We start from the raw sequence: 12130 nt of genomic DNA on the forward strand, positions 1-12130 counted from the left end.
TTTGGGGCATTAGCCTTAAGGAATGTTGCTAATTGCCTCAAATTCTCTGCAGAGAAGGTTAAGCAAGATGGAGAAAGTACAGACTCAATTAAATGACATCAGAATATTGGATTTTTTTTAAAAAAAAATAATTCACTCCATTATTCATCGGCTGTTACGCCACTTTAGAAGCTTCTGCAAATATACAAAATAAAAGGAAGAGCAAGAGGCCGTGCAGGAGCCAAGTGAAAGACAAGTTCTTGAGATGAGAAGATAGAAGTCCAGAAGAGCCAAATTAGGACTGGCAGGAGTCCTAATTCAGTCTGCAAATCTGCTTTCCCTAAAATGCACACCCTGCAGTCAAAGATGCAGCTGCAAAGGAGCTATCAGGAGTCTTAAAGCATGCTCCCAATTATTCCTTGACAGGCAAGGATTGCTGTCAGAGCTGATCAACCGATGGGCACTGACAGCAAGCTCTGCTGAGACAAAGAACTCTGCAGCTGATCCCTGCCCAAAGTGCACGTAGTGTTTTGATTTGGATTTGATATCCTGCTTTATCACTACCCGAAGGAGTCTCAAAGCGGCTCACAATCTCCTTTCCCTTCCTCCCCCACAACAAACACTCTGTGTGGTGAGTGGGGCTGAGAGACTTCAGAGAAGTGTGACCAGCCCAAGGTCACCCAGCAGCTGCATGTGGAAGAGCCGGGAATTGAACCCAGTTCACCAGATTACGAGTCCACCGCTCTTAACCACTACACCACACTCCTACAGGGCTTGCTGTAAGCTGATATTGTGGCTTGTCTCAGGTGCTGCACAAGTGTTAAAATTGACTGGGGGGAGGAGCTCGCCAGATCACACCAGACTTCAAAATGACACCGGGTGATTTACAGGTGAGCAGCAGGGGAGTGGAAGGAGCTGTGGGAGATCAGGAGGAGGTGAAGAAGCTCTAGGGTTGGCTGGGTACAAGGCGTTATGGGGAGTAGCAGCAGCTGGGGGTGAGCTGTAAAGGGTAAGGAATAGACCAAAGGTGCGAGGGGTTAGGTGGGGTTGGTGCGCAATGAGAACAGGGACAGCACTGAGAATTGCATGCTACATTTCTGCTTTCTTATTTGAAAATCAACAAGCCCCTTGGAAGTTACGGAAAACGGAGGTGTAAATTCTCGATCAATATGTTTATCCTTCCATTTGCCGGTAAGCCCCACAGCCATCTCCTCTTATCACAGGAGGTACAGCAGCCTGATCAATAATAAAACATCAGCAGAGGGGATTGCTGCACAGAGCCACGCGGAGGAGCGAGCTCCCTCTTAATCCCTGGCAAAAAAATAAAATAAAACGCCCATCCTTTGCAACCTCCTTGAGCAATTCAAGTGATTAAGCAACGGTTCCCTGTAATTTAATGCACGGGTATAATTAAAGCGCTGTAATACATTCACGTATCAGTAACTCAGTCATGAACCTGCAACTCCCATCTAGAAAGATTAAATTCATTACAGCCGACAGATGCACCCTGAGCAGCCATCTGAACCTAACAGACCTGCTTTAACTACCCTCCTTTGATCAAGTGTTAAAAGGCTGCGGGAGCATCAAAGTACACTGGGAAGCAGAGTTTAGTCTCTTCCCATTGTTAAAAAGGGGAAGAAGCTGTTAAAAAATGTAACAGGGGAGGATGATATATACATAACAGCTGCCTGGTCTAGGCCCCAGAATGTAGCTGGGGAAAAGGGATTATGCAATGGTTTGGGCTACCTGTTCTTGAAATGTGAATCAGTTAAGATCAAATGTGCTCTTGAAAGCAACATATTCCTCTGATTCCGGAAATGCGGATTTAGCTGTTTGCTTTGGAGATATCACATAGATTTAGGGGTACACTGGTCTGAATTAGGGATGGGGAGAATTTTTCTTCTTCTGCATTTTAATGAGGAGCTACCCGATCTTCACTTCTCAAATCGAAATGCGAATGGAAACTCAGCTATGATTCGACATTTGAACTTCTTCTGCAACGCCACTCCCCGGCCCAGTAATGTGTACCAGGTGTACATATTTTAGAGGGAAGGGTGCATGAAAAGGCATAAATAGGTGAAAAGAGCTTACAGAATGCATTACACTGGGGAAATTTGCTTGCAAAAACATGTGTACCTGTCAAAACTGCATACAGTGGTACCTCGGGTTACATACGCTTCAGGTTACAGACTCCACTAACCCAGAAATAGTACCGCGGGTACTATAAAATTTATTATTATTATTATAACCCTAGCGCTGCAGGCTGATGTTATCCTCACTGGGTTTTCCTGGCCACTTTCCATCCAGCACATGTAGCATCCAGCCACCATCCAAGTGGCAACTAAGGAGTGCATTCTGACCCCACAACATTCACCACTATTTGCAGATGAACACTGTTCCTGTGTTGTTATGGCCATGAGTCACTATATCTATCTATCTATCTATCTATCTATCTATCTATCTATCTATCTATCTATCTATCTATCATCATCTATCATCTATCTATCTATCTATCTATCTATCTATCCACACACACACACACACACATACACCACTTTTATCACCCTCTATGGCTTGAAGCCAAACTGCACCTCGTGGCACAATCCTTGTTGGGTTGGAAGCCTTGTTGAAGCCACTCCAGATTCCCACAGATCTTTTTATTTAAAAAATCCCAGTGCTGAGCTGAACCTGCACAGAACCTTTTTTTGACCATTTTGTGATAGGTGGAGGAAAGTCTTTCTCAAAGGGTAACGTGGGATGCGTTTTCCTTATTAAATAAATGAAGTGACCAGGGGGTCTTTTCAGACCAAACATGCCTTAGTAGCCCAGAACTAGCTCATAGCAGTGTTTTCCAAAGGTGCCAAGTTCAACTTCACTTCCTTGAATGGTCATGTGATGTTTGCAGGCTCAACTACATCTACCAGCTACCATCTCTCTGTTTCATAGACTCCTAAAGCTGGAAGAGATCTTAAAGGGATCACCTGGTCCAACCTTCCCTGTTCATTGCAGAGTCTGTAATGTATGACACATCCTTGACAGACAGCTATCCACTCCACCAGGCAAGGAAGGACTTATAGCAATGTCAGAGCCTTTTCAAGGGTTGTGTTGTAGTTCACATCAACAGGATTTAGCCATAGACTTCAAACTGCCTTCCTCCCCTGCCCCCCCATCAACATCCCTAATATGCATGAATGATAAAAAGAAAAATGGGGTGCACTTACTACAATTACAAACAGAGCTGGGGCCACAAAAGCCCAGATTGTGCCATTCTTCAGCGAAAGCCAGCAGCTGCAGAGAGAAAGCAGAAGGCTTACAAGGTTGCTCAGGACTACATATTCAAAACACCAAGAGTTGCATCCAGCATTGTCTTTCCCCTACTACAAGGGCTCTTGTGCTAGCGGACGGGTGGGTTTTAATGTTGCACAACAGTGGAATCCAACACAACAGCAGAAACTGGCCACACAGCTAGCAGAAGCTCAGGCAACAGATTGCACAGGCTATTGCGCAACAAAGCTACCCGCAACCTGCCTATGCAACAACATCCCGCTGGTACAAAACATTTCACTAGGGGACAAGAATACCGCAAAATGACTTTTGACATAGTGCTACACTGGATGCAATTCCAGGTTCTTAATGTTCAGGGCCAGCCCCATCCTGAGCCATACTGAGCATCTTGAGTCTGGTGGTGGAACCTGGGAGGCAGAATGTACCCTCTGCCTCCAGGGACCTGTTAAGCCAGGCACAGGCAAACTCTGGCCCTCCAGATGTTTGGGACTACAATTCTCATCACCCCTAGCTAACAGGAGCAGTGGTCAGGGATGATGGGAATTGTAGTCCCAAACATCTGGAGGGCCGGGGTTTGCCTACGCCTGTGTTAAGCCATGGGAACAGGGTCACTAGGGGGTAGACCTATTGATTCCCCCTTCCTGCACAGCAGTTTGGGGTGGGCTTTCACTCAGACAGATACATCACAGGTGGGAAGCAGCAATTGCCTCTATTGACATATCTCCAGGTGGTGGTGCTGGGGCAAATATACAGAAACACATGCAATTTGTCATTTGTTTGGCAGCTGAACTGGATAACATGTCATTCATCAAAGAACAACTCGCTGTGAGCATTACTTTTTCAAAGAGCAAAGGGAGGGGGGTGGGGAGTAATCCAGATTCTCTCTTCCAGCTGTCAGCAAAGAAGAGGAGGCAGTATGTGACTTATTTATAATTCTTTCAGATGTAAATAGAGACGGGGAGGAGAAATTCTGTTCAATTCACATTTTAATGGAAATGTATCTAATTCACATTTGTGAACCAAAACACAACTATCCCCCCCACCAAAACATTGCTCTTTTGATCTTTTCCATATGTTGCAATGCAGTTGTCCAATCGAAAAGAAGTCTCCAGAAAAGTGTGCAAAAAATGCATACATTGGTGAAAATAAAATACCCAAATGCATTATGTTAGGGAAATTTGTTTGCATAATGTGTCTATTAAGCAAAGTTGCTAAGCAATCTCCCTTTTAAAAAATGCATTATTGTATGCTGTTTTCACTAATATAGTCGTTTTTATGCATAATTTATCCTAGTATGTGCATTGTTTACACATTACTTGGCTGGAGAACTGGGCTACAAAATTCAGAGAAGTGTGAGTGTAGAAAAATGATTGTGTTTCAGCTTGCTCGTTGTTCTGGAAAGTACAAATTAGGTAGGTTCATCTGTAAATGTGAACTGAAATAAATTTCTCCTCCAGTGGGTCTAAGACCCTTCTTATTCTCTTCTCTCTTTTTGTCTTTGTCCTTCAAGTGGACAAAAGAGGCTTCTCTCTCTTTTCATGGCATGGAGCAAGTGGCTAGAAATAAGCTTTTCTCCAACTTAAATGCCCAATGTGGGGGCTATCCAACGAACCAGATCAGCACATGATTGAGATAAGACGAAGTGCTTCTTCACACAGTGCATAATCCCTTTGTGAAACCTGCTGCCACAAGTTGTGGACAGCCATCCTGACTCAGCCCCAGACACACTGATTAGATGTTTGGAAGCTGTGGCTGGATGGTTACGTGGGAGCCAGTTGAAGATAAATCGTTCGAAGACAGGTCCTTTGGCTGGGTCAGGACAATATGGGATTGGGGGGCCAACTCCCATCTCCTGCGGGGGCACAATTGGTGCCAGCGCCATCCGTTAAGAGTTTGGGTGCAATCTTCGACACCTCCCTTTCTATGGAGGCGCAGGCTGCAGCTATAACAAAGGCGGCATTTTTTTATCTCCGCCAAGCTAAGCAGTTGGCTCCTTACCTCTCTCACCCTGACCTAGCCACTGTGATCCACGTGACGGTCACCTCCAGGCTTGATTATTGTAACTCACTCTACGTGGGGCTGCCCTTGAGACTGATCCAGAAACTCCAGTGTGTGCAGAATGCCGCAGCAAGACTCCTTACAGGGTCCTCACCACAGGATCACATTACCCGGTGCTATGCCAGCTGCACTGGCTCCCGGTGGAGTACAGGATCAGGTTTAAGGTGCTGGTTTTAACCTTTAAAGCCCTATACAGCCTAGGACCCTCATACCTACGGGACCACTTCTACTGGTATGTCCCACAGTGGACCTTACGGTCTTCAAATAAAAACATCTTGGAGATCCCGGGCCACAGGGAGGTTAGACTGGCCTCGACCAGAGTCAGGACTTTTTCAGCCATGGCCCCAATCTGGTGGAACGCTCTGTCACAAGACACTAGGGCCCTGCGGGACTTTACATCTTTCCGCAGAGCCTGCAAGACAGAGCTGTTCCGCCAGACCTTTGGCCGAGGCACAGTCTGACCCCCTTTCTCCTTCTGTAATCCTTATAGAACTCTAACCCAATGGTTGCCATTAATTTGATTCTGAATTGATTTTAGAATGTATTTTAATTAATTGACTGTGTGATTTTAGGTACACTGTGCTATTTTTACCTGTTGTTAGCCGCTCTGAGCCCTGCTTTGGCTGGGGAGGGCGGGATACAAATAAATTATTATTAATTGTTATTGTTATTGTTGTTGTTGTTATTATTATTATTATTATGTCATTACAAAGACATTAGATAGATTTGGGAAGGAAGGCCTGTCAAAGGCAAGCATGATATGATATGGCTCTATGCTACCTCCAAGATCAGAGGGAGCAAGGGCTGTTTACCTTCATGTCCTGCTTACGGTGTCCTGTAGGAACCTCTAGTTGACCACTGTCACAAAGAGGGTGCTACTTGATAGGCCTTTGGTCTGGTGCAGCAGGGCTCTTCTTTTGTACACCTCCCCAACCAATTGTTTGAACTTGGTTTGTGTCAGTCCTCCTACTGGTCACATTTTAAAATGAAATGGATATGCTTGACTATGGACATTTCAAGGGTAGAATCAGTAACAGTGGCGTAGCATGGGTTGTCAGCACCCGGGGCAAGGCAAGTGATTTGTGCCCCCTAACCCGGGGCAAGGCAAGTAATTTGCACCCCCCCTGCTGCACTGTCCCTCCCCCAGATAGTCCCTCGTTCTCTCTCCACACCGCACCGCACGCCTGGCACCCTCCCCTCCACAGTGGGCAGCGACCCGGCGGCTCGGATCGGATTTGCACAGCCAGCACTGCAGTGAGAGAGAGAGAGAGTGAGCCAGGTAGGGGCAGAGAGCTGTGAGTGCGAGCGCCCCCCCCCCCCGATGTTGCGCCCGATGCGGCCGGGCCCCCCTGCACCCCCCACGCTACACCACTGATCAGTAATCCTCAAATCTGTGTATTACTGCTCCATGGGGTGAGCTTCTGCAGTTGGAATGCTTCCTGGACAGGAAAGGATATATGGACTACTCTGTTCAGGGAGGAGCTTACTGTTCAGGCTGAGAAATAGCCTGGGCAATGGTGGTGTGAAACAGCTGTGGCAAGTTGTCCAATGCCTACCCACTGTTGGACCCAAACAGTTATTCTATGTTTCAGGACTTACTTGTCTTCTCCATAGTTTTCCACAGCTGACGTTACTGAGATGACGCAGAGCAGCAGTGGACAGCCTGCAAAATTCAAAAGGAGAAGGAGAAGGAGAAGAAATTTGTTAGACCAATTTATTCATGTATGCAACTACAGCAGCAAGAATGTTACTTGCCCCAGAGTGGGAAGAAATAGAAGTCTCGGTAAAGAAAGAATGGAAACAAAAACTGGTGGACTATGCAGAAAAGAGGAAACCTACCAGAAGATATCAAGGTAACAAACATTTTATAAAAGAATGGAAATGGTTTATTGAATATTTACAGATAAATTGTAAACAGATAAAAACATTAGCAGGATTATTGTAATAATCTGCAGTCTTATAAGAGTATATATTTACAGTAGATAATTAAATGAGTAAGTCAAATGAATTTAGATATGCAGAAGATACTTAAAAATAGATTTAAGGAACCGCAGAAAGAGGGGGAAGGAAGTCAAATTCTGAAATGTGAAATTTATTGTAAAACTAATGAAATGTACAAATTTGAAAAGTATAAATAAAAAACTAAAAGGAAAAAAGGAATTTGTTAGACCATTCTTTCTTCTTACTGAAGAAGAAAACAACAACAACAAAATAGACTTGCTTCCTCTAATTCCTTTCTGTCACAAGCAGGCTTACATGTCCCATGTCAGTACAAAGTCTATCAAATCTATCTATCATCTATCTATCTATCTATCTATCTATCTATCTATCTATTATACCCTGCCTTTTTCCCTGACAGGGACTCAAGACAGCTTACAGATAAAAAGAACAGCTAAAACATAGGGGGGAATTAATTAAAAACAATTAAACACTGATAGAATCAAAATGTGTGTGTGTGTGTGTGTGTGTGTGTGTGTCTGTGTATGGCATAAAAATCTATGAAGTCCATGCAACTAATTACAATACAAATTGGACTGCATCAGTCCTTTTATAAAGGGATAAGATCCAGAGGTGGCTGGTGCCCATTGGGACTGGTGGGGTGGAAAGCAGGGAGCCCCACCTGCATATGGGGCCACACACAGGCAGACAATTGATTCTGTCTTTCTCCTCATCTTCCACGTTCTACAATCACAGCACTGGCACGAAGTAGGAGGAAGCCAATGGGAAGTTGCCACCAAATGAAATGGTTGAAAGTCAGAAAACAAGCAGATGAGGGCTGGTTGAGGGTAGACTGAGGGGTGGAGCAGTACCCCATTTGCCCTATTCAGTGGCCCCCTTCTGAAGTTCATTTTATTTTGTTATTATAGTCTAATCCCACTTTTTCTCCAAGGAGCTCAAGGTGGCATATGCCCTTCTCCCCCTCTCCATTTTATCCTCTCAAGAAGCTTGTGGAGTAGGTGGGGCTGAGGGACAGTGACTGGCCCAAGGTCACCCAGTGAGCTTTATGACTGAATGGTCTCAAAGGTTCTACTCCCACACTATAACCACAACTGCTGGGGAAGGTTAGTGGCTAAGGCTGAAATCTTATACACATTTACACGGGAGTAAGTCTCATTGAAAGGGACATGGGTGGCGCTGTGGTCTAAACCACTGAGCCTAGGGCTTGCTGATCGAAAGGTTGCGTTTTGAATCCCCACAACGGGGTGAGCTCCTATTGCTCGGTCCCTGCTCCTGGCAACCTAGCAGTTCAAAAGCACATCAAAGTGCAAGTAGATAAATAGGTACCACTCCGACGGGAAGGTAAAGGGCATTTCTGTGCACTGCTCTGGTTCACCAGAAGCAGTTTAGTCATGCTGGCCACATGACCCGGAAGCTGTACGCCGGCTCCCTCGGCCAATAAAGCGAGATGAGCGCCGCAACCCCAGAGTCATCCACGACTGGACCTAACGGTCAGGGGTCCCTTTACCTTTCCCTATAAGTCTCATTGAACGAATAGGATTCATGTCTGCATAAAAGAAGATCCTCAGTAAAGTGTGGAGAATTCAGTTACAGAGGTACAAGAGTACACAATCTGAAACTCACAATCTGAAACTCTGAAACTCACAGGGACTTTTGGAAGCAAAGGAAGTCTAGAACTCAACATAAAAGTAGTGATGGAAGGAGTGGACACACACTGCTAGTCTTATATTTGGGTTTAGTTTTTAGTTTTTTTCTGCAGGGGAGATTAAGAGCTTTTTTGCAATTATGAATATATATATATATATATTCATTCCATCCAAGTACCAAGCATAAAATCTGCAATGATACCTCTGGAATCCAAATGTAGCACCTGATATCCTGCCCTTCTGACTGTTCATTTTTCTTCTATGCATTGTTAGTGAATAATGCTAATAGATAAAATGACACACATATTTTACCAGGGTTTGAATAATTCGGAACTGCATTATTGTATAAATAAGTAAGAGAGAGAGAGAGAGAGAGAAATCATTAACATTTCTTTTTAAATAATCAGAATGCAAATTTTAAAACTAGCTGCAACAATTTTGAGGCAGTATAATAATGTTACAGAAATGCTTTGGGAAAGTGAATGTTAAGGGAGCTTGAATGAATTATAGCATTTTGAATATAATCTTCTTATATTTCCTAATATGATTTCTATGTATTCATTCTTGAAGGCACGTTTTCTCTCCAAAAGAGCTTATACCCCAAATACAACTAGATCTTCTAAACAATAAACAAAAAAAAGCCTTTCAGTACTTCTGACAGCAATAGTCTTCTGCAAGAATCCTCTATTTTCGCAATCCTGTTTACCAGCAATGAAAAGAGGTCCCATTTTCATTATTTGGGGTGGGGGAGCTTTGACTTAGATCCTCAACCTCAGCCCTCCAGATGTTTTTGGCCTACAACTCCCATGATCCATGGCTAGCAGGACCAGTAGTCAGGGATGATAGGAATTGTAGTCTCAAAACATCTGGAGGGCTGAGGTTGAGGAAGCCTGACTTAGATGTAAGTGACTTCAATGGCAGCTGTACTTCCCAGTTCCTCACCTGCCCAATGTGCAACCACTGGTGGAGGAAGAGGAGTGCGGGGGGGAGTGCACCGCCCCCGACAACGCGATCCTGGTGGGGTGCCATCAAGGCTGCTCCCCTCCCTCACTGGGCGCCACACCCCCACAGGTGGCATGCCACGCCCCCAGGACATGTGCCATGCCCATGTGGGCGCCACACCCCCGGGATGCATGCCAGCCCCGCCCCACCTGCTCTCCACCCCTGGTGCCGGAGCATGAAGCTCCGCCACTGCATGCAACTTATATTTCCTCCACTCACCCATGCAGAGTGAGGGCAATGTGATGCAAGAAGCACTGCCTTCACTTTTAATTGACTCCATTTGCCTTCAGTGCTACGAGCAGGAAAAATCTGATTGGCCGTTTTGCACTGTGACATCATGTTCACAGCTTTCTGGCCAATTGGCTGAGATCACATTGTGGAGGAAAAAGCAGCTCTGGGGGAAGAAAAATATATATTCCTGAAGTGGCTGCTTAGAGAAACAATGTGTTACGGGCCCCTTGGCTCCATTAGGCAACCCCAGATGCAAGAGGAAGAGGAGGAGGAAGAGGGAGGAAGGAACTGGATGGTGGGCACTCAGGGATGGAGGAGATAGATGCTCCCCGGGGCCGGATTTAGGTTTGATGAGGCCCTCAGCTACTGAAGGTAATGGGGCCCCTTATATGTCCAGCTGTGCTTTGTCAACAACAAATTGTCACTGTTTTTTGTGTTGAATATATGCTATATGGTAATTTATGGACCTAATGGGTATCTAAAGGACGTGGATGGCACTGTGGTCTAAACCACAGAGCCTAGGGCTTGCCAGTCAGAAGGTCAGCAGTTCGCATCCCCACGACAGGGTGAGCTCTTGTTGCTTGGTCCCTGCTCCTGCCAACCTAGCAGTTCAAAAGCACATCAAAGTGCAAGTAGATAAATAGGTACCACTCTGGGGGGAAGGTAAAGGGCATTTCTGTGCACTGCTCTGGTTCACCAGAAGCAGCTTAGTCATGCTGGCCACTTGACCCAGAAGCTGTACGCCGGCTCCCTCGGCCAGTAAAGCAAGATGAGCACCGCAATCCTAGAGTCGTCTGCGACTGGACCTAACAGTCAGGGGTCCCTTTACCTTAATAGGTATCTAAAGCCATTAGCACATAACAAAATATGTATTTTATCAAAGTAATTGTTGAACTGAAATACAATTAAGAAGTATATTAATAGTGAAATACAATTAAGAAGAAGTATATTTTTTGGAGGGCCCCCAAGAGAGTGGAGCCCTAAGCTTTAGCTTGTTTAGCTTATACGTAAATCTGGCCCTGATCCTCCCCGTTAAATGTGAGGAAGGAGCTCTCTCTCCAGAACCCTCCTGCAGAGGGCCTGGACTCATCACAGGGAGAGCAGGACTTCAACCAGCTAGAGGGAGGAGCTGAACTGGAGAAGCTGGTAGTGGAGCAGCAGGAGAACGTAAGAACATAAGAAGAGCCTGCTGGTTCAGGCATTGGTCCATCTAGTCAAGTATCCTGTTTGCACAATGGCCAACCAGATGCCTGTGGGAAGCCAGCAAGCTGGATTTAAGCACAAGAGGACTTTTCCCTGCTATGGTTTCCAACAACTGGCATTTGGAAGCAGTCCTTCCAACTGTGGAGGCAGAGGACAGCCATCATGAGTAACAGCAGTGACAGTCGTTTCGCTGAGAACCAGGTGCAGCAATCCAAGAACCAGCATGTGTGTTTGGGCACAGAAGACTCATAGAGCAAGAAAGTCCCATACGTGAGCTCACCCCACCTTATCTTTAAAAGTTTGGTCGTGGGGGGTATATCTGTTAGAATTCCTGCTCCGTGATTGTAGTCATGGGATTGTTGTCATTCACATGACTCCACAGAGTGGGAAGTCATGGAAACATGATGTTTGTGTTACTGTGTTCCGTGAAGTGGGACTATTGTCCTTTGTTCTTTTCTCTTTGCTGTCTGATGCTAGAGAGGGGGGAGCCATGTTGCAGTGCTCTGTGTGTGTTTATATGTAAATAAAGTTGTTGTTGTTGTTTAGTCATTCAGTCATGTCCGACTCTTCGTGACCCCATGGACCAGAGCACGCCAGGCCGTGGCGAAGGGGCTTGAAGAACTCAGGGAAGCTATGAACTATGCCGAGCAGGGCACCCAAGATGAACAGGTCATAGTGGAGAGTTTTGACCAAACGTGATCCACCTGGAGCAGGAACCGGCAAGCCACTCCAGTATCCCTGCCAAGAAAACTCCATGGACAAAGACA

General features: G+C 45.5%; 1 protein-coding gene and 1 long non-coding RNA gene across 3 annotated transcripts in view; one reads left to right on the plus strand and one right to left on the minus strand.

Annotated features, from left to right (window-relative positions):
* The window catches only part of LOC310666934, a 396489-nt gene that overhangs the window by 140727 nt on the left and 243632 nt on the right, over positions 1–12130 (plus strand). The window lies entirely within an intron of this gene.
* ADGRD1 (adhesion G protein-coupled receptor D1) overlaps positions 1–12130 on the minus strand; it is a 293282-nt gene that overhangs the window by 55795 nt on the left and 225357 nt on the right. For both annotated transcript variants that reach the window (XM_083418242.1, XM_083418243.1), the window contains 2 exons: positions 6922–6985; positions 3201–3267 (listed from right to left, as the gene is read on the minus strand). In XM_083418242.1, coding sequence (XP_083274368.1) covers positions 3201–3267; positions 6922–6985 — 131 coding nt within the window. The remainder of the gene's footprint in view (positions 1–3200; positions 3268–6921; positions 6986–12130) is intronic.

This window comes from Podarcis tiliguerta, assembly GCF_965153285.1.
Source record: "Podarcis tiliguerta genome assembly, chromosome: 16".
NCBI lineage: Eukaryota > Metazoa > Chordata > Lepidosauria > Squamata > Lacertidae > Podarcis > Podarcis tiliguerta.